Below are 23,924 nucleotides of genomic sequence, written 5' to 3' on the forward strand. Positions count from 1 at the left end.
GTCTTCTGTTTTACGTTTGCTGCAGAACTAAATTGCTCCAGAGATGAGTTATATACTTAGACTATTTGGCTAGGCTTAAGCTAAAGACTATTTTTGAGGATATCTACATCTAAAAAATCATTTCTTTTGGTTCCCTTCATTCTGGCACCTTAATCTAGAAATAATACAAGAACCAAAGTGAACATATAGCAGCAAACAATCTATAAATTGTTGAGTGAGCCTCCCAACGCTATAAGGCACAGCTAAAACCTAAGCTGCTAACATCTACTATATTTGATTGGAATCCGGCCCTTTTGATGATTTCAAATCAAAAGAATGAAGTATTTCCATCACAGAGGTTAGATCAAGCACTAGCAGGTTCGGTTGATGTCCGTCAGCTCAGCGAGTAACTATAGGGATGACAGGAGTACGTGAAACCCCTACTTCCAACGTACATTTTGGCGAAAGCGCAGATTTAAGAAAGACAGTATGAGCCTTATTTCCTTTCATTGCTTCTAAGATGTTATTACTAGGAAGCTATTACTTCTGGCTATACTTGCTATCTGATAATTGTCTTAGGTAAATATACTGATGACTAGACTTTAGACATCTCCTCCTCCATTGAGGTTCAATTAGTCATAGACCCGTTTAAAGACATGCCTGGTTTATACGAGTAGGTTCCCCTCCACAAAGAGTAGCCTTTAATTTGTATTTCGGAAAGGCTGACCCAGGAAGTGGCAACGAGTCCCTATCAAATTAGGTTGAAAGCTGATAAACCGTTCTAATATTTTAAGCACAGGGGTAATGGTGACAACATTTTCGCAATGCTCCTGTGAATATTAAACACGAATAGGGGGCTACTATTGCTAGTTTTAGCCGCCATCCTGCCACTGGCCGTTTTGCCTAGTGTCTGATCATGAGGCAGCGTGTTTTATGGAATACACTGCCGAGATTGAATAAACTGAAGCTAATAATGGCTGCCAAAATCATGCCTAATTGGTTCAATTTTCTTGCACACAGGAAGCATCACCCATGCATAAGAAAAGACCCCCTGGGAAGCAACCTGAGGTGAGAGAACAAAGTGCTCTTGGTGGTACCGGTTCTAGGCGCCGAGTACCGCTTGCCGCTGATGGCTGGCGAGGGGTGGGTGGCTCTTCCAGGGTACGAGTGTTGCCTAATCAAGCTTGTCTGAAACTAGCGGGTGGGGTTCTCGGGATGAATGATAAAAGTGATGGACACTTTGAAACTACCAATGAGGTCTCTTCGACAAAGCGGAAAAAATAGGAAGCCCTGTAGCAACAAAAAACCACACCAAAGGATGCAACCAACATCCCAGCCTTTTTTGGCGCTTTTTATTTATTACTATTCTTTTTTGGCATGGAGGCTATGGGCCTTTGTAGTCTGAGCCCAAACTCTGTTTGCTTTTTTTTTAGTCCACCCATAATTTTAATAATAATATTAGTAACTAAACAGCCACAATATTGATCCCGTACAATGTACTAATAACTTTTATGCACTGAGATGACATGCAAGGATGAGACCTTAACTACAGCTTTTCTATCAGCTAAATTTAATACTGTTCCTAATTTATAAAACTAATAATAAAAGGGATCTGACGATTCAGACGATTGCCAATAATTAGTATAAGAGTGATTATTTGGTCAATATATCCTCTCGCCTTCTTAAGACCACACTATTCTTTTCTTAAAGCTTTATATACCTCATATCTTAGTCTAATAGGTGTAATGTTGCTTAGCAATTTCCTACTGCAGAAACCAAGCTAATGCCTCTCTAATTACCACACTCACACTTGTCCCTTTCTTATTAAGGGGTATAACGATATTTTTTTTAAATCACTAGGTACATCCCCTTTTTCAAAAGTCATTTTTATAATGTCCAGTAATTATATTATTAATTTCGCGACCACTATATATCAAATCCTCATTTACCACGCAATCAGCACCTGAGGTGCTATTATCTTTTAACCCCTTTAGTACTGTGTAGCTTCTTTATGCAAAATCCATCAACTTTAAAACTTTCAAAAAAAAATCAAAGTATCTTTTTCTACAACTTTATCAAAGTTTAACATATTCTCAAAATGTTCAGTCCCTTTAACATTTCCATTATCAATAATTGAGGCCCCGCTCCCATCTTTAACAGCAATAACTCAAGACTGAGTACTTTCTTCACTTTCTTAATATGCAATATAACATCTTCCTATTATGCCGTCTGGCTATATTTCCCAGTTCCTTGACAATATTGCCCATGACTCCAAATTCCCATCTCCTTAATTCATATTTTGACTCTTTCTCTACCTCCCTTACCTTCCTCTTATTCTCGCAACATCGATCCATAGTTTTTAGCATTGATCAGTATTCCGGCTGCTGAGTATAATTTTTAAAATGGACAAATTCAATTTTTTGGTTGGACAAATGGATGCACAGACCCTGATAATACTGACCCTGAATTTTGAAAAAAGCATAACTTCTTTTGAATTGTTACATCCGAAATGAGTTTGTGAGTTTGTGCGTGTTAATCTGGACAAGGGCTTGTGTGTTTTGGGTCTATTTCTCGACTTTTCTAAGGCCTTTGATATGGTTGACCACAATGTTCTTCTGTCTAAACTATCTTTATTTGGAGTGCATGGAGTCCCACTAGAATGGTTTAGGTCCTACCTCTCAGAGAGATCTCAGTATGTTTTGGTTAACTGTACTTCTTCCTCTACTTTGCCTGTATTGAAAGGTGTCCCACAAGGCTCTGTGCTTGGTCCACTTTTATTTCTAATTTACATCAATGATCTTGTTGATGGTCTTCATCCCCATGTTCACCCTGTTCTTTTTGCTGATGACAGTAACTTTTTCATTGCTGCGGTGGACCTGCCATCTGCCACTTCTATGGCTCAAGGTCTTCTTGATAAAATAAAGGATTGGTGCTGGTCAAATGGTATGGCTCTTAACAGCCGAAAGAGTGCCATTGTCAACTTCAGGACCCCTTACCGTATGCGAGACGTACAGGAGCCAATCACCCTGACTTTTGGGAATGATATTATACCACAAGCTACTGTGGTGAAATTTCTTGGTGTGTATCTTGACTGTTTTCTTTCTTTCAAACCGCATATAACTCACACCCGTTCCTTAATCCTCCGCCAGTCTTCAATGTTGCACCGGATTAACTCATTTCTTCCTCCTGATATTATGGTTTCTCTTTATTATGCTTTTATTTATCCTTACCTTTCTTATTGCTGCTCTGTCTGGGGTAATAATAATAAATCTATTCTCTGCTCACTTCAAAGAGCCCAAAATAGGGCAGTGAAGGCTACTTTTCTTCTCCCTCGGCTTTACCCTTCCTCTGATCTTTATAATGATACTGGAATAGCTCCGCTGGATCATATTATAGGTAAAAGTACCCTTTATTTTGCGCATTCTGCTTTTCTAGGTACTCTCCCACCGCCCCTACAGCAGTTTTTCTCACGGACAGGCTCAGGTAGGTACTTTTCTTCTTTACGTAATTCTTCTCGACGATTTATTTTACCAAAACGATCTTCTACAGCAAGCCAGAGGTCTCCAGTATATCAATCAATTCTATTATGGAACTCCATCCCTTCGGATGTCCCTCTTTTTCTTTCTGCAAAGGCATTATTTCGTCGGGTATTTCCAATTCAATAATTTTTCTCTCTTTATTAATCCTTTCCTAATTTGTATGTCTCTTCTCTTCTTTTAAAATCATTTTCAGCTATATGTTAATCTCCTTCTAAATCTTCTATCTGTTAAATATCCTATCTATTCAATGTCCTTGTCTTGTTCCAGTGTTTTTTTTTTCTTGTTTTTTTTTGTTTTTTTTTTTTTTTGTATATATTTTATAGTAGTGTTTTATTCTTGTTCTCTGTGGTCCATTACAAGCAAAGCTTCTTGGGCCTAGTAACCACTTTACTTTTGTAATAGTTTTTTCTTTTAGTATCAATAAATTGATTGATTGATTGATTGATTGAAATATACCTAGATTATATCGGCCAATAATTGTTTTTATTAAATACTCAAAATATATTCTAGATCGTTTCTCTTTTATTTTTATGACTTTAGAAAATCAAAAATTGCTGGTACTTCCAGGAATTAATACAATTATATTTTAAAGAATCAATTTAGTTGCATTAGCCTGTAAAGTAGTAAATTTTCATCCATTCTTTCCTTCCTTTTAAACATTCTTTTTAAATGTATAGCAGTTCAATTGCTAGACCGTTTATAATTCATGAGTGAAAAAATTTGCCTCCAACGAGCTAAACAAAATGTCACAATAGGAGAGGAGGAGCGTTTTAGGGGGCCCATGGCCATAATTTCGTCCACCGATCATGCAGGCTGAAAATTCTTCTTTGATTCCACTCGAACAAAGTACAAGATGCCTACCTTTGTGCTTAATGTTGGCAGTAGCAGGGCCCGTGGGATCTAGCTTCAGTCTGGGGAGCTTATAGTTAAAGGATTTCCTATATAAAACTTTAATTTCAGAAGCCAATCAAGGCCAAAAAACCCTTGGCCCTGCCGGAAGCACACGAATAAGTTGGCAGGGCTGGGACGGCATTAGAAGATCTCTCACCAGCTCTGGTTGTCCAGATATACGAAATGGAAATCTTAGCATGTTTTCAGTTCACGGAAAATGCTTTCATAATCTCAGCAAATAAAAGTAGATGGCAGCATCTAAGGTTCTTTTCTCTAAGGTCACTTGGGCCAAAGAACTGTCACACATCACGAGCACTAATTGAATCTGAATATAAGACTTCTAGATGCTTGCTTGAACTTTTTGGGACGCAGGAAAAACTACAGATATTTATTTTGACTGCCAAAAATTCTGGAAAGTAAGGGGCTTTTTGTAGTAGAATAAATAAAAACGACACAAGCATAGCTCATATCGAAATATATGGAAAACTACCAAGATTTATCGTATACCTAACATTCCGAAGGGGGTGGAATCCAAACTTTCATACCCCTTTGTCTTTCCCTACAGGATTGATTTGCCCTCTTATCCTGTGTAGATAGAACATATGAATTTTTTTTGCATTCCTTAGGAAAGTTCAGACGAGCAGAAATAAATAAAGATTCAAATGTTTAAGCTTCTGTTCATTTCACTGTGTTCTTATCTGCTCTATGACATAAAGCAACTATAACAATAACTTCTAAGGTAACATGCATAAGTAATTAAAACACTTACGTATACTTCGGGTTTCCAGTGAGACACGGGGGGTTCAGGTTTAATGGGTGCACCTTCCCGTATGAGGTCACATGACTTTGTTTTGGTTTCACCCAGGACATCTTGAATAATCATTGCTGTTTCTGTAGCTCGAGTCATTGTTGACCTCAAAACAAGGTTGTAGTCAAATCCTAGCTCCTTTAGTCTCTGGCCAGTCAGTTTAGCTTGCTCCCGACCTAGATGGATATAATAATTCCAATGAAAATATAAATTTATTACTTTCAATGCTTAGTTACTAGCCATAGGACAGTAGCCCGAAGCAAAAAAAAAAGTGTGTCGGAGTCCTAGTTTAAAGTGACAGTTGAGGGGGAGGGCAGTGATTTACCTTTTATGAAACAACCAGCTAATCTTATTTTGAGCAAGATTCATGTAGGATGATTCAACGATCTGAAGACGTGCTAAACATGACTATACTATTTCGGGAGAATTCGATCTGAAAAAGACGATCTGAAGGTGGACCTAGAGTCAGTTTGCGATTTTAATTTGTTTATTATTATTTTTTTTCTAGAGGGTACCTCAGGGTCAAATGACTTCATGAAGAACATCACTTTCAAGACATTTGCATTACACCAGAAATTTTTGGAGTAAAAAGCAAACTTACTGCGAAAAATCGAGTCACGGCGATATCTTAGAAATAAACGCGCCAATACCTTAGTTTTGCTATAATAAAAAAAACTTAAACAATCATTGCTTGAAGTTCTGAAGTAGGGAATGTCTAATTTGAGACGATTCAATTTTGAGTTACAATCACATGTAGTCAAAACATCTTTACAGAATTTATTATCAAAAAGCTGGTGAATCCAGTATTCTTTTAATAGCATAATCTCAAACTCTAAATTGATGAATCTTGAGCGTTACAGCTCTTATCGCGAGGCTCGTTTAGTCTTGTTATGAGAACTAACAAATTAACTCATTTTGCATTTTGATCTTAGTCCTGACCTCTTTGCAAACACCTATATTGGTTTTTGCGGTAACTCCATCAAGCTTTGCTGCAATTTCCACAAATCATAAAATCATTTCTAACAATATTTACAACCAATATTGCAATCAATCACAAACAAAACCAGATTTCTTCGAGCAGCGACTACAGAAACCCGTTTAAACAAAGAGCCATTTGACAAAGAATTGAATCAAGAGATTCATTTCGTGGGGAAAGATATTACTAGGGCTACATACGGGACAGTCAGATGGGGCGTTGAATTGTCAAAAAAGCAACCATGATATTTGGAAAGGGCATAAAATAAGAAATCTAGAATACTTTTACTTTATTAGTATGTTTTCTTCAAAAGTAGTCAACCACTAAATATTTACCGAAATTTCTACAACGACAATTTCTTTTTAAGCATGGAGTTTATTTATAAAATAATATGAAAAAAACTTCGTTTTCTTAAAGAGTTAAAGAGGCTGCGTCCCAAAGTCGAACCTTAAAACGTACAGGAATTAGAAGAGGCAGTTGGGGGGCTGCCGCCCCCAAACCCCCAGCTTTTAAAGACTCTTTTGTACAGGTTTTTTTTTGGGGGGGGGGGACTTCATTGTTACTAATTACTAGTTTCGGCGCAATGGTTCTCCTGTCCTCTTGTGTTTAACATTTTTCGAAGTTATTCCATTATTCATTCATTTCAATTTTTTGTTAATTAAAAGAGGGCCTTTCCGAAGCCAAGAGCGGGGGGTTAGCAAAAAAACAAAAAACCTGTACAAAAGAGTCTTTAAAAGCTGGGGGTTTGGGGGGCGGCAGCCCCCCAACTGCCTCTTCTAATTCCTGTACGTTTTAAGGTTCGACTTTGGGACGCAGCCTCTTTAACTCTTTAAGAAAACGAAGTTTTTTTCATATTATTTCTGTACGTTTTTCTACAATCCATGGTTTATGTAATTTAATAATTCCTGTACTCCTCGTAGAGGAATTAGGAGAGGAAGTTGGGTGGCTGCCGCCCCCCAACCCCCCCGCTTTTAAATCATTGTATAAAATAGAAAAAAAAATAGATAGAATGACCGAAATGTTTCTTTTGCTCATAAGAAGCTAATATTCTGTTATCTCTCAAATGATAAGCAGTCCAGGTGTTAACAAAATTATACACTTTTATTTTGATCGCTACGTCCAAAAGCCTATAATAAAGAATTTATTCTAAAAATGCCTTCTCATATAGGAAACATCTTTAGGTAATTATAGTAAATTATATATTATTTATCTTATTTAGCAACTATTTATATAAAATAAGTAAATATCCACGTTTCATTAAATCGAGAAAAACTTAAACTTCTTCAAAACATTTGAAAATTTGCCTAAAAATTGGCAATGAGCACTTAAAGGCTATAAAATATATACTTAAAGCACATTTATATCACACTTATTTCGGACATCTGGAATGGAGCTGGATTTTTATGATGCTTGCAGTCATTCTCGCCGTGCCGAGCTGATTATTTTGATGTACTTGAATGTTGATATTCGTAACTTTTAAGAATTTCAAAAATTAACATGGGACTATTAGACTATTAGGACTATAAGAAGACTATTAGGAGAGGCAAACCCCCCGCTTTTAAAGACTCTTTTGTACAGGTTTAATTTTTTTTCATATTAATTCTGTACGTTTTTCCACAATCCATGGTGGATGTAATTTAATAATTCCTGTACTCCTCGTACAGGAGTACTCCTCGTACAGGAATTAGGAGAGGAACCCCCCCCCCCTCCCCCCGCTTTTAAATCATTGTATAAAATAGAAAAAAAATTAGATAGAATGACCGAAATGTTTCTTTTGCTCATAAGAAGCTAATATTCTGTTATCTCTCAAATGATAAGCTGTCCAGGTGTTATCAAAATTTTTTTGATGTTGTGAAAAAAAACCGCCCGTAAGGGACTTGAACCCTTGACCCGAGGATTAAAAGTCTCACGCTCTACCAACTGAGCTAATAACTTGCATATGTGTAAATATAACTTCTCAATAGCTTTTAAAAATTTCAAATTAACATGGGCTCTTATGGAGAGAAATCCGTTAATTAAATAGCTAATGGGTGGTTTCTGGAAAACAGGGAAGGAGTTATCGGATCGAGCTGAAATTTCGCGGATAAGCTCCTGGGCCGTAGGGGACCTTAACTTGTGAATTTCAGCCCGATCGGACAACGTTAAAAGGGGTGGGGGGGTTGGAGGGTCGAAACTTTCGGGGGGTTAAGATTTTCCTACGAAACTTTCCAGGAAAATTACTCGGAGAATTCCGCATCGAATGAGTCTTCATACACCCAGATCCGATATCGGATGTGACCTGTAGGCGTCTAGGAAAAAAAAGTAAATGAATTTTAAGTGGCTATGCGTGGTTTCTGGAAAACAGGGAAGGAGTTATCGGATCAAGCTGAAATTTCGCGGATAAGCTCCTGGGCCCTAGGGGACCTTAACTTGTGAATTTCAGCCCGATCGGACAACGTTAAAGGGGGGCTTGGGTTGACAGGTCGAAACTTTCGGCCAGATTTTCCCCATGAAGGAAAAGTTGGAGGGGGATGAAATTTTGCAGGTTTCTTAGTTGGAGCTCGGGCTACGAAATGCATCCCTCTCCATCCGTCTGCGACCACTGGAACCGAAGATCGCTTAACATTGTCGTGTATCGCCTCTTTATAGAGGCACGAGTGTGCCTCCTTGAAAACATCAATAACAATACACAGCGGTAAGGTAGCCTGTAAGGAACTGAACAAAGTAGCATATTTACATTCTCCAATCGAAAATACCGGTACAATCAGGATTGACGTAAACTTCAAAGGCATTCAGAAATTTTTGGAAAGGTCTAAAAAATCGAATTTTTAAAAACTCGTCGCAGCAATAAGCCGAAAACCGACATACTGAAGAAATTCGGTAGACAATATCAGACATTATACACAACACAGATAATTCAATCTTTTCGCTTAAATTTAGTAGAAAGGATCCGCCCTCCTTCTCCCAATCAGTATGGGCTGAACGACGCAATTTTTTAGCCCCTCCTCCAAATCTATTAAATTTCCAACTGTGTGAACCTATGCTTAGGTTGGTTGTCCAAAATCGAAGGACATTAAACACGAAATATTTATTTTGCATAGATCGAACTTCAAAGTCTTTAACATCATTAGCCTCAAAATGATTAGCATTTAAACAAAATATATCTAGACAATAGATAAAACCATGTTTCTGGGGAATAAATACCTTTGTATTTTCTTTGATGCATGACCAAAGTCGAAAATTAATCAAAAGAAGGTCGGATTAATGGACGCCAGCAGGAACCAGGGAAGGCACTACCTCGTAGGAAATAGGAAGGCATTAAAAAATATATCAAGATAGAAAATGGGAAAAATTCCCACTTAAAACTCGACGAAAAAGCTCGGAGTGGCCCCCTTCATCCCTGGGAGTTTCCCTGGTTGCATCCATGCTCGATTGGGATTTAATGTCCGTCGTTAACTCTCGAGTAGAGGACATAAGATGTATGTCCAAATTCTAGGCATTAGATCCATTTGTAGAAATCAAGTTTTAAATTTATGACTTACGGTCTCAAAATGACTGGTATGTCAGAGAAAAAAAAAACAGACCAAAAGGTAGAACTTGGAGTCAGGAATATAGCGAATTGTGTTTTAATTTATAATTGATGTCAATTTGACCTTTTTTCTGCTTATTTTCGAAACAACTGATGAACGTGAAGTCTTTGTGATACAAAGTGCCTAGCAGAAGACCATAGGTAAAAAAAAGACATTAGGTCCAATCATGTGATAAAGTATTGCAGGTTTCAAATTGGAAATTGGTACTTTTTTTGTTGAGTAAATGTCCTTGAATTTTGCCATTAGAAGTGAAAATTTTTTTGGATGGTTTTATCCCTAACAGTAAGGTATAGGCTAATCTACTACTAATAACAACTGATTGCAGGATCAAGCCACCTGAGGACCAATCCAAAGGTCCAATCTTTGACTCCTCCTACGAAGTTCCAATTCTATTCAAATCTTTGTTATACCACCTCCCCCCCCCCATTCGAAGGCACCCTGATTTCCATCTTCACAAACAATGGAATATGCAATTTGATTGTTGTCCAAGTAAATTTTAAAGATTTAAATTGCTATATTCACCTTCAGTACTAAAAAACTTCCCCACTCATGATGGTAGCCTAATTACCAAAGGAGTATATATGTCTTATATGATTTTCTTTGGTAATCATGCATAAAAATTTTTCTTATGAAGAACACACTATAATAACAAAACAGGAATGTCATTTTGATTCCCCATTCAATACTATTTCTAAACATAAGGGTAGCTACTGTGGCGCGACCATTTTCAAACAATATATTTATCCAATTGTTTTCATTCTTTCACAATGTCATGATGATACGAATAAAATGTCCGTTCAACAGAGACGCAGTGATTTTATCAGCAATGAAAAACAATAGATAAGCATGTTATTTAGTACTATACCCGACCCATTTTTTTTTTTAGAGTGGGTTTGCAATTCTCTATACCACCCATCATACTTGGCAAGAACGTTGGAGGAGAAGGCTGAGTAATGATAGCAACCATTACATTTGGAAAGCGTGTCAAGATTTAGACATTTTTTCCATTGTGTCTGTGGCAAGTGGCAACTTCTCAGTGGCAAGAGCTAATCTTCCCCTATATACAAGAACATAAATCAAATTTTTAAATTAGCTTTTGCAGTTTATTTTCTTATAATGTTAAATATCTTTTTCTTTTAAGAATTTTAATGATTGGATTTTCATTTAATTAATTTTTTCGGTTTTTAATTAGTTGATTTTAATTAATTTGAATTAAAATCAAATTAAATCAGTGTCATTGAATTAGTGAATTGAATTAGAATCATTAAAATCAGTGTCATTCCTAGGGCACAACTAAGGTAGATAGTCATAGAACTAAGGTATGAAAGCATTGGATTGATTTTGAGTTGATGCGTGACGGACAATTTCCACTGGACTTGTATGCAAAATCTGGGACTGAATTTGCTTAGATTCAGAGGCGAACAACTTGCGCCACTTTTAGTTTTTTAACTTCTGGTGTTCGGTACCCATTATAAAATAATTTTCCAGCAAGACGTTTTCAGACAGCTTAAAACACGTTTAGGCTTGTATTTTTCGCAAAATTTCCGGGGAGACCTACCGAAAACCGCTGTTTCCCCTGAAGGATATCCAATATCCCCAGACGAGGACACTCTTACTCCCCCCCTCATCGAAACACTGAAATTACTTCCAAGTTCCAGTCAGCATGAGAAACAGTCAAGGGATCAGTCCAATTTAACTGATGAGCTGAATTGGACATGATGGCTAGATATGAGCGGTAACAATGCCCCACCCTTGACTTCCCTAAGGCCAGAACGTTAAAGCAAGAACGTTATCAAACTCTTGGTATGAATGGAAAGCTTTTTTGGCACAACCCCATATATCCTTTGAAATATAGGTTCTATTGAAATATATCCTTTGAAATATAGTTAGCCTATTGCTAATGGTTTTCAGCGAGAAAAATACAAAGTTATTTCACGCGAATTCCCAATGGCATTACTACTCCATCAGACATCATTCAGGTTTTAGCAGTGGGCAGATCCAGATACACTGGTTCTAGCGAACCAGTGCAGCTGGACAAGCACCTGGACACTTGACCGTCTTTCAGATCATTATACCAGGGAGGGCCGAAGAACTTGTGTCTTAACACGACTGCAAATACCTAAGATGGCAGTAATGTGGGTATAAGTCGATATTTAATTGACTTAGTTATTTAAACACATTGTCTTTCCATCTACCAAGTTTCAACTTCAATACACAAGGTTATACAAACAGAAAATGGCAAGCCAAACTTTAAATTGCTTATATTAAATTTTAGCCCTCTTACTATCTTTGTACCGATTTAACACCTGAACAGATTTATCTTATTCATTACAAACAATTCTAATCCAGATGTTTCATGGATTTTCGTGTCACTGAGTTATTTACTACTGCTACAACTGTGTCTATTACACAACTAATTAAAAAAAAAACTTTTTCGACAAAAGTTTTTTCAAAGAAAAGCAAAGAGCTCCATTAAGCCATAAATGAGCAAAAATAAAGTCAAATAATCTTCCAATTCCCAACAGAAATTACAATAAATGACCGAGTCAAACTCAAAACGAGCAAATATTAACATGAGTAGGGCTGACAACCCCCATCCCTTCTCAAGATCAGAACATGATTTGCACTTTACTGAAAAAAAAAAATGACAAATGACCGTGGATAGTCAGTTTAACATACTTACGGACATTTATTCCTTAAAGTTTTGATATTTTTTCATTTATGAAAGTAAAAAAAGTAAAAACACTAGAAACATATTTTGTTTTCAGCCTTGGCTTTTAAAGTAAAAAATGAAAACGTTTTAATTTAATTTGTTTTCAGTCTTGGCTTTTGAGCCGCTTTTGAAGATTCTACGACACGTCCTTCTATACGAAGTGCCCTGGTCTAAAAAAAAAGATATACATAGATCACCCGTTTTACATAGATCACCTTGTTCTGGAAAACTGAGAGTTATTTTTTCCAACAAAAATGAAGTTTCCGGGGGTTAACATAAGGTAAAAACTTCTTAGTCTCTTAAAAAGAATTTTGAATAGGTAACTGTAACCATCCCTTCCAAATTGGGGCAACAATATTAACTCACAATGACTTCGCTCATGCTGGCTACCTTTTAGATAGGAATGTATAGAAGAAAAAAATCATGTAGCAATATGTAACTTGAGTATATAGCCTTCCGGGGAAATTAGTCCCTGAAAGCAGTGGTGTATTTAGACACCCCCGGGAATTTCCAAAGATTTTTTAAAGAGATTAATTTCTCGCTCTCAGCAGTCTCCTTGATCTTTTGTTTTATACTTCAATAATATATTGGATGTTTTGTAGTTTTTTTTGCTTTTATATATCTGCCTAGATCCTACACTTCCGAGATCTTTCTCATATCCTTAGCCAAGAGTTTTTATTTCCCTTGATCATTCAATCATTTTGCTGGAGGCTCTGGCAACCCTTATTTCATACTTATTGTGATTACGTTTGATCAGGTTTAAAGCTTCGTAAGCTTTGTTGTTAGCATTTGACTTGACGCAGTTCAGTGATATTTTAAAAATAACGACTTAGAGACATTTAAAAAAGAAAACATATTGACAGATATCATAATGGCGAAACGAAACTGTCAACTATCTCTTTATCACTTTTTTTCAAAAAGTTCCTGTAAGTGATGAATATGTTGCTTTGACTCATACTGTTCCAGTTGTTGAGGCAAGGGTAGAAGGTACTCGTCTGAACTCATTCCTGGCAAAACCATTCCACTTCAATGGGCTCTTAAACAATTACCTTTTTTGCAGCTTTATACATCCTTTTTTTTTCACGCTTCTAAATGCTCAAGAAAGATTGGACATATAGAATGAAACCGATTAGTCCTATGACAGGATTGCACTGACGCTAATCATCCAGGTCAGTTTTCAATTGAGTAAAGACCTACACATATTGTTAACCTTGTTTGCCAACATAAAAACCTCAACAACGGTTGAAATGCCCTATTTCACTTAACAATACAATAACTTTTTTTAATACTTTAGAGAAGTTCAGGAATTCTTAAAACTTATTTTAGTTATAAAGCAGCCGCTGTAAGTCGGTAACTCTATTGGAAAAGGGATACTGCACACTGGAGCATAGTTTTAGAAAATTAATATATTGATTGTCTAACAGATCTTTGTTTTCAGAAACTGTAAATATTTAGAAAGTGGAGGGTTATTTAAGTTTCTTGGGAAAGGTGAGCTGAAATGAAGACAGATACAAGAACTAGAGTTATGGTGGCTGCTTTATCAGTTTCTAGTCTCATGGCTCAAACTGAGAAAAAAAAAACAAAAAAAAACAGCTCACACGATTGTTGCTTGACTTCACCTACAATATATGCCATGCATCCTTCTTAGGGGAAGAAGATTGTCGTTGAGTCAAGGCACACAAGAACGGATTGTTGGACAACAATAGTTGCGTTTTTTGTCCCTTATGTTCTGAGGCATTGGCTCGTCTTCCCGGTTTTTGAACCAAGGCCTTTCTCCTAAGGCCTGCTGACAATGTAGCTGTGAAGGTAAAATTAGGAGAACACTTCGAATCATCAGTTAGAAATATGAAATATGTATATCGTCTAGTGCAGAACGATATCATCAATAGTGTAGGCAATGTCAATCGGGGCAAAATTTTGAATGGAGCAAAAAATGCGAATCCGTTTCTGGTAAGGGCCAATGAGACGAGTGATGTTACTTCAAAGGAACAATTGTCCTTGTCATCTGTTTCTATAATGATCATCGAATAGAAGAAAGATTTTTGTGCTTCAACACCGCACACAACTTGACTGGCTTAGGGCTTGAAAAGCAGATCATTAAACTGTGCTTAGGGTTTGGATTAGACATGAGCAAGCTAGTTGGAATTAGCTTTGATGGATGTAGTAACATGTCCGGTTTGTCCAAGGGCATTCAAGCAAAAATAGGAAAGAAGTATCCCATTGTTATTTTACACATTTTGTGTTTTGCATTATTTAAACCTTGCCCTGGTGAAGGCCTTCAGACTGGACATAATTCAAATGTCATATGGATACTTGATAGAAGTTTTTTCCTCCTCCCCCAAAAACTGATTCATTAGCGTCTATGCTGTCATCCTTTCTGCCACAATAAAAAAAAGCAACAGCTCCTTTGCTTTTGCGACACCCAGCGGATTGAAAAACATGATCATGTTATCACTTTTCTGGACTTTTTACCTGCTATTGTTAGAGTACTGGAGAGCTTTGTCGACAACCAGTCTGATTGAGGTCTAACAGCGAAAGTCACCACGTTAGTAGGAACCATAACGGAGTTAAGTTTCATTTTCTCTCTGATTCTTGGTGGAAAAGTGAGTTTGATTCTGCTTTCAACTTCTGTTTCTCTGCAGAAGAAAAATTTAGATCTGCTTGCCTGCTCTAAACATATCGACCTATGCAAGTCTGTATTAAAAGATCTAGCGGAAGCAGATTTCCCTTCTATTTATGGAAAAGCAGTGCAGGCAGCTGAAAATGTTGGGACACTCACCTCAATACCGAAACGCGGTTGTAAGTCATTCTCCTCTTCAGACACTTCTCTTTTTAGAAATACTTTGTCTTTTCCCTGTACTTCTAGCAGCTAAGTGAATAACTCGAGGTGAGATTTCTTAACCACCAAGCTACAGCATTCCAAATCAAACTTCTGCTCTCTCGTCTTATTGTGATGCTGTATCAGATAAGGTTTTGACGAAGCTGCAAAACTACAAGCATCTCTGTTTCTCTAAGACTAATCTCCTTACTGAGCTGACTGCCTGGAAAATCAAATGGAGGTCTATATGCGAGTCTCATCGTCCTGATAAAGTATCAGAAACTCTTGGTGTCTGGAGCAACCGCTTTTTCCAAACTGTAAATTCACTCTTGACTGTATTCTCCACCCTCCGTGTTACCAGGGCACCTGCACAGCGCTCACTTAGCACGCTAAAGTGGCTTACATCCTAACTGCAAAATCAGACAGGATAAACAGTTTCAATGGTCTCACACACACGACTATCAATCGTGATGTCAAGGTGGACATTAATAATATTTTAAGAAACTGTAGGAGGAAATAAAGACGGATTAAAACATAAAGAATGTTTACAATGATTATTTCGTTTTGTATCTGATTCAAGAATTAACGAAGATTAGAGCTCTTCAATTTGGTTAATTGACCAAATTATTTCATCTTTTTTTTTAGTAGCATAGTCTTCTTTTAGCTTTTAGTTGGTGCCCCCCTCGCCTGAACGGAAATACTAAATACGCCCCTGCCTGGAAGGCTTGTGCTTGTTCTTTTTATCGCACGAGCCACAAGTGTTGTCTAAAAAGTTATCCAACAGCTCTTAAATTCCTTTTGAAACTGAGCTATTAACTTAGACACATTAAATCTTGCAAACTCGTCGACACTGAGACATTTTTCATTTTAGATTTTTCTTCTGAAAGAGATGCGTACACTTTACTGTAACAAGTAAGCCCAACTAAAATAAATAAATTTAATAATCCTATTTTTGGAATTTGAAGAGAATACTAAATTAGATATAATATACCAGATGGCCAGGGCATTTTGATGAACGTTAACTTCCTGGACATCATACGAGATGTGGGATAAGAAATTGACAAAAATGCCAAGAATTGTGATTGAGAAAAATACTATATAAGGTTGAGAAATAGAGAATTTAGCTTTGTGAACTTTACTGTACACGGTATCCCTACACAGCGGTACTTTGGGGATAGACCAGTTTGCAAGTCTTATTTAATTGAGCCATTGCCTAAAGATCATACTAGGCATATTCTTATTGTATTCTTTGAGCAATATATATATAACCAAGAGATATCCTAGATTTTCTTCGTTAAAGACTAAACAGAATCTTTGCCTAGTTTTAACTATCTTAGTTTTCCTCTCGCTATTTCAGGTCTTCGAAATCAGCAAGCTAGGAACACCGAATCTGGTCGATCGAGAAAGCGAGAGTATACTGTGACAAGTGCACGTAACACCAGTTTGATACACACCCAGTTAGAGCGAAAACTTCCGAAAAAGAGGATTACGCGGTTAAGATAGGGTCGACGGGATCACCCTTAAAAAGACCGTGGGCACAAAAGAATTATAACATTACCCATAAATTGGTTCTAAATTATTCAACCTACTCTTGCTTTTTATTCATACTTGGTGAGCAGCTAATCTTACCTAGTGGAGTTAGAAATCTTTCTTCGTCAGTTGGACCAACAACATACTGACCATGCCTGATCAAAAACAGATGCCTAGAGGCCTTTGGTTTCACTTCCATAATTCTGTTAGCCAGATCATCATCCGTTTCATTCTTTTTTGGCTTAACCAAAAACTTCGGGTCTCTCCTGCAGAAAAAATACGCATACAATAATAATAGAAACTTGGGTTGCACAGGGTTTCCAAAAAATTCTCTTACATATAAAAACTAATTTATAGAAACATAGACACGTCCAGACCTACACAAAAGAAGGAGATCCCCTCCCGCTTTAGCATGGACATAAATACATCTATGTTACGCCTCCTACAATAATGTATAGTCACTTTTCGAATACCATCTATCATTTTCAGTCAGGAATGGACCCAGAAAGTTGGCTCATAGGAAGGGGGTATAATGTTCGTAATTCGGTTCTGAGAGGGGGTGGAGCTTCTAACTTTTGTGTAGTTTTTAATTGAATTTATGCAAAATTGTCAAAAAAAGGTCATACACATAACAATAGTTGTGCAAATGAAAGTTATGAAGTGGACAATTTAAATGTTTGTTCATTTCCTTGTTCTAGAGTCAAAATACTACTACTACTACTAGTAACAACTCACCGCAGCACCAAGCTGCCTGAGGCCAACACAGCTACGCACGCTCGTCCTCCGTTCCAATCTATTCAAAGCCCCCCTCTTTACACCCTACCTGGAAGTTCCCATTTCCTTTAAATCTCTCTTTACGACATCCTCCCCTCAACCCTGGCCGACCTGCTTTCCGTTTAGCACAAGAAGGTTGGCCGAAAAGGACAATCTTTGGCAATCTGTCACCCTTCATCCACAGAACGCGCTCTAGCCATCTCAACCTTCTGTTCTTTCAGCCAACTATTTGAAATACTTTCAGTAAGCCGGGTACCCAGATCAATCCATAGGCAATTTCTCTGGAAAATATCTATCAAATCTTCATCCGCTTTTCGGAGCGGTTATGCATCGGATCTATATTTGACCACTGTCTTCACTGAAGCTTCCAATATTCTAATCTTGGTTTGCAGACTTATCTTCCTATTCTTCAAACTTTTTTTTAACTACGAAAAAACACCCTGAGCCTTGGCTATTTTATTTTTAAATATCTCAACTGCTGCCACCGTCTTTACTAATAATAATACCAAGGTAAGTGAAGCTGTCCACCTGATCAATCTTTTCATTACCCAACATCACCTTTTCATCTAACTTATCTCTAGCCTTAGTGACTGAGGCTTCTTAGCATAACCTATTCTGATCTTCAAACCTATTCCAGCACCTTGAAGGCAAAACCTCTAAAAGTTCATTTTTGCTCACATTAAAATTAGCAAAATGACATGTTCCGTGAAGAATTAAGGATAAATTTTGATCAATTACGATCCCTCTGAGGGAGCTTGACACCCACCCCAACTTTTTACAACACCTGCCCCGCCCCACCTCCGCCAAGAATACCTCTGGTTTTAGTAAATATATCAGCTTTTAAACTATTCCAGTAACTATTAGGAAAAGACTAAAAATAATGTCTCTTGTTTTGATGAGACTAATTTTATCTCTTTCCAAACACCAACAAGGATTGGTAGACTGTCTCTGTAAACTTGAGTAATTAGTTCTGCAAAATTACTTTTAACCTTTTGTAGAAAATTAAGTTCCTTTACGGTCAGTATAAAATGTGCATATTCCTAAAGAAACTGCCAGGTTTAAGGAGGAAGAAATTAAGCTGTTTGTGGTAACAAACTGTAAGGAAGGAGCAACGTGGTCCAATAGTAATTGAAATTCTATAAAAAGGATTTTGGTAACAACAAATACATCAAAAGAATTTACTGTTTATGCTGATTCCAAATATATAAGGTTCTTTAACTTTAATGTTACTCATCAAAAGCTACAAGCCTAAGAAAATTTGCCTGATTTTTCAAAAAAGGGGGAACCACCCACCATAACAAGTGATCTTAAAAGAAATCAAGCTCCTATCTATAAAAATGTGGATTTTGTATTTTTTGGCAAAAGAAAGATCACAGATGTGTGTTTATTTGTTTTGTTTTTTTTTTTTCAAGACGAGATTGTATCAAATCAACAGCTCTAGAGCCCTTTTTAAGTGGCCAAAAAGATTGGAGGGCACCTAGCCCCCTTCCTCTGCCCATTTTCCCCCAAAGACATCAAATCAAAATTTTAAGATAGTCATCTAATTGTACAAAAGTTCTAGTGCCTTTTTTAAGTGACCAAAAAGATTGGAGGGCACCTAGTTCCCTTCCGTGTCTATTTTTCCCCCAAAGACATCAAATCAAAATTTTAAGATATTCATCTAACTGTGCATAGGAAAGAGGTCCCATAACTGTGCTTTTGGCGATGACCTGACCCTTCGTAGTCCCTGAAGAAGGGTCTGTAAGTTATGCAATTTGTTCACTTTGTCCACATAAATTATCTATTATTGGGAAATATACAAAAATTCTTTTGAGATAATTTTTTATTGGGAGAGGATGGGGATTTTTCATGGGCAGGATTTTCATTGTGGAGGAAAGTTTCCAGGGAATTTTCCAGGACAAATGTTACACAGGGGGAGGGAAGGGGATTTCCTGGCATAATTTGAAAAATGTCAGAAATTAAATAAGTTTTTCTAAACTGAAAGTATGGAGCAGCATTAAAACTCAAAACGAACAGACATTATTCTGAATATGGGGGGGGGGTAAACCTTCCTCAACCCTCACTCTTTACACTTAAGTTTGGCTTTTTGTCTTGATTCTTTAGGAAAACTACTAAAACACAAGGACCATTGATTTTGAATGAGAAGTAATTTTCAAAGAGCTTTAAAAAGCATATTTATAAAGAGAATTGAAAAATGTTTAAATTCGATAATGATGAATGAAAATGAAGCTCAAAAAAGTATTAGGTTAGAAGACATGCCACAAAAAGCATCAAAACGAATATCAAATGAATCACAGAAAAAAACATCACAACCAAGAATCACAACCAATGAAAGCAATAAATAACAATAGCCAAAAAACTCTTAAAATCCTTGTTACATATAAACTACAGTTACTATTTCTGCGCTTCCCTTGAAATTAAAACTAGAGTGAGTGTTACAAGACGAAATTACCTGTTATCAATGCAAAGGGTATTAAAAAGTGTCTGAGGTAATGATGAATGAAAACGAAGAACAAAAATATATGCAATTAGAAGACAAACGGCACCAAGAATAACAACAAAAATGAAGAAAAAAAAACATTTTAAGTTTTAAGTGGCAGTTTATCGCTTAGAGCTATAATCTGTTTCTATATATTCTATAGAACTATAAACTATTTAGAGCTTTTAAAAACTTGGAAAAGCAGTAGCTTTTCTAAGTTTTTGTCCGATCCATTGAAAAATTGCACTCTGTTAGAAAGTGTTCAGAAGAGCGAACAAAATAATCAAGCTGGCAATGAGAATCTAAAAATGTCGTGAGATGCAGGTTTTCATGAATTTCAGATTTCCTGGTGGCTTTCCTCAAATTTTTCCTTAACCAACAAATTCAAAGTTTCAAAAAAAATCTAAGACTTTTACTTTTCCCAAGATCCCAGACTTAACACTGAATTTTCAAGTTCTTGGCAAAAATCCTAAAGAATGACAGGCCTGTCTGAACATCTCTTTTTTTTATCCCTCACCTTATTCAGGGGTGCAGCTTCGGCTTTGAATTTATTGGTGGGGACATAAAGAGTGTGCCAACAAATGCTGACAAATAAGCTAAATTCAAAGAGTCTCAGCACAAATAGTCAACACCTTGGAACTTGGGGGGGGGGGGGGGTAATCCACTCCCTCTGCTCCCCCTTAGCTGCGCCTCTGCACTTATGACTAATGCTAGAAGTCAAAATGAAGCATATGTTTCTGAAGCCAAAACGTTGAACATTAGCGAAAATTACGAGAGAAACTCTAAAAAACTATTCCCTAGACATGTGCTTTTATTTTTAATCATTTTTCCAGGACTTACCTCATAATCTTTGACTTCCCTTTATAAGTGTGTGCTACTTATGGATGACTAGGCATTCTGTGAAGAAAGTTCCTAACTCTTTACGCTATATTAAGAAAACGAGTTTCATCAAAAGAAAGTAAAGAATTACATTAAAACTAAAAAAAAGAAAATAATTCTGATCTATGATGTGGCCCCTCCTCTTACTCTTACTTATTGACTCCGCCATAGCCTATCCCAAGCCTGTGTTGAGAAAGGAGGGATCGACGGGGGCGGGGACCCGTCGGTTAAATAAATTCCCATGAAACATCTATGAAGAAATGAATACTCCCAGAAATGTTGTGCCTGCTGAGGTGTTCCCGGTTTCAAGCGACACGATCCCACTCTCAGGAATAGCGGCGACATCGACAAGTGTGCGAGCTATTCCCTGTGAAATAAATCTAGAGAAGGATGAATACCGAGTTTATGGCTGGAATGTGAGATCGGCGAAGCGAGACACTTCAGACGGAGTGTCTGAAGAAACGATACCAGTCCGTGACTCCGACAACTGGTATTTATTCCTAAGCTCTGGTGCGTGTGATGGTTCCGGTGACCATGGAGTCGGCTTTATGATAGGCCGTCGTGCGCAAAAAAGCTCTTTTTGCATGGGATCCAGTAAACCCTAGAATAGCCAGACTACGATTAAAGGAAGATTATCCAACATCTCTATCATAACTGTCTACACACCAATGAGAGTAGCAATGGGTACTGATAAGGATTCCTTCTACACTGATATGGATATTACAATGCATAATTGCCCCAAAAGAGACTTCCTAATTTTAGCGGACGATTGGAAATCGCGTGTTGTCCCAACAGACCCCAATATTCGCGATATTGTTGGTCCATTCACATACGGCCAGCAGTGCTCCAATGGGGATAGACTACTCCAGTTCACGAGATCTCATAACCTTACCAAAATTAACACCATGTTCCAGCACAAGCCCTCTCTAAGGATAGCTTGACACTCAAATGATGGCTCCATAGCTGCCCAAATTGATCCTATATTGATCCGTCAGCGTTGGCACCCCTCTGTCATCGTTTCTCGAGCTTACAGAGGGTCGTGCACAGGATCAAAATCTGGAAACGATCATACGCTTGTAGGTGCAAAAATACTCCTTAAGTTGAGCGCGAGGAAGAGACAGTCCCCCAAAAAGGAAGCTAAACGCGGAGAGACTGAAAATCTTAATAGTGAAAGAAGACTTTTGCCTGAAGTAACAGAACCAATCCACAATCCTGACAGACTGCGATGAAGAACCTACCAACCGATGAAAACAATTGCGAAACACCACTGAAAAGGTGGCCGCTAAAGTTATCGGCCGCTAGCCCCTCTGGAAATTTGGGAATATATCGTAATTATAAGGAAACCAAAGGAAAGAGAACAGAACAGGGAAAACCCTAGAAAAAATGTGTATTGCCCCATTGTTGGCTGCCTGCCAATAGATTTTGACCCTTAATAAGGAAAATATAAGTTCTAATTTGTGACTGAGTGACCCCTTCCCAGTTTTCCACAAACAATTTTTGTCTATATGATTTGGTTGGAGTAGTAAAGAAAAAAACAAATTCTTCATAGTAATGACTGGTAAGTAAATAACGATCCTTGTCAATAAGGAAAGTATAAGAGCCCAACTATTGATGACATTCAATTAAAGAATCATCTTTATATGATGATCCTAAAAATTTATTTGTTTATTAGTAATTAGTACAGTTATTAGTACATAAGAAAGTTTGTATATTTACAGAAATTTCGGTAACTGCAGAAATAAGGGGCAATTTCGGTAAAGATATGCCGTCAACTTTTGCTTGCATTGCAAGAGTACCCATGAGCTGATATATGAAGCCACTATAGTTCAGGAGTGATTGTATTTATCTAGTTGTCACTTTGAAAAAGATTTAGTTTTTTACAATTTTTTATTTAATTTTCTTAATCTTAGCTTTAATGTTTTACTTTGAACAAACTACTTTGATAATGCGTTACTTTTTTATAAACACTGAGCCTAAAGGCATTAAATGCTTTGGTGTTTGATAACCAAGCTCAAAACTGTCAATACTGTTAAAAAAACATCCGTCAAACGCTTCAGCATTGCTCAATGGAACTGAATGCTGGGAGTTTATATTAGTTTTTGTAAGAAGGCTTTGTGTTTATTTTTTGAAATTACCCCCTTTTTTTGGTGGAAAACAGGTTTTTTCACCTGAAAGTAAGGAGTAACATTAAAACTTCAAACGAACAGAAATTGTTACGTATACGAAAGGGGCTGCCCTCTCTTCAACACCTCGCTCTTCACGCCACAATTTTTCAGCACATAAAAGCTACTTATTGTTCTAATTAAACGACTGTTGCGTTCCAGGAGTCATTTTTTAAAAATTGGGACAAAATTTAAACTTTAGTGTTAAGAGCAATGTTTTGAGGAGGGGATAACCCCCCTCATATACGTAATAATTTCTGTTCGTTCTAAGTTTTAATGTTACTCCTTACTTTCAAATTGAAAAAACCTTTTTTTTTTATTTAACTTCTGATCGTTTTTTAAATAACGCCAGGACACCTGGCTCCACTTCCATGGAAAAATCCCTCTCTCCACAGAAATATTCTCTGGTAAATTCAGTCCTGGCGAAAATTTCCCCTGGACAATTACCCTTAACATCTCTAAGCGTTAAATTGAAACGGTAAAGGGAAAGCAAGACATATCAAGAAAATTCGTATAGGAGTCCTAGAAAACTCACCCAGTGTAAAATTTACCCTTAGAAGTTCAAGAAACTTCCCTCTTCAGGGAAATTTTCCTGTATAAAATCCTCTCAGCAGAAAATTTGTCATCCCCTCCTCACCCAAAAAATGTATACATGCTTCCCAACAACAAAAAACATGGGAAAATTTTATAGCTTAAAACCTTTTCCCCAGGGAATATAGGGGGTCATTTTATCTCTAAAGACATAGTTATTGGGCCTTTCAACTATGCTGAAACAAAATACAATCCCAAATTTTGATCAGACAATTT

General features: G+C 37.1%; 1 protein-coding gene across 3 annotated transcripts in view; it reads right to left on the reverse strand.

The window, feature by feature from the left end:
• The window catches only part of LOC136039837 (serine/threonine-protein phosphatase PGAM5, mitochondrial-like), a gene marked incomplete at its 5' end in the record, with an annotated part of 46,346 nt that overhangs the window by 16,422 nt on the left and 6,000 nt on the right, over positions 1–23,924 (reverse strand). For all 3 annotated transcript variants that reach the window (XM_065723754.1, XM_065723755.1, XM_065723753.1), the window contains 2 exon segments: positions 5,179–5,393; positions 16,923–17,089. In XM_065723754.1, coding sequence (XP_065579826.1) covers positions 5,179–5,393; positions 16,923–17,089 — 382 coding nt within the window.

Source organism: Artemia franciscana, chromosome 20 (genome assembly GCF_032884065.1).
Source record: "Artemia franciscana chromosome 20, ASM3288406v1, whole genome shotgun sequence".
NCBI classification, from domain to species: domain Eukaryota; kingdom Metazoa; phylum Arthropoda; class Branchiopoda; order Anostraca; family Artemiidae; genus Artemia; species Artemia franciscana.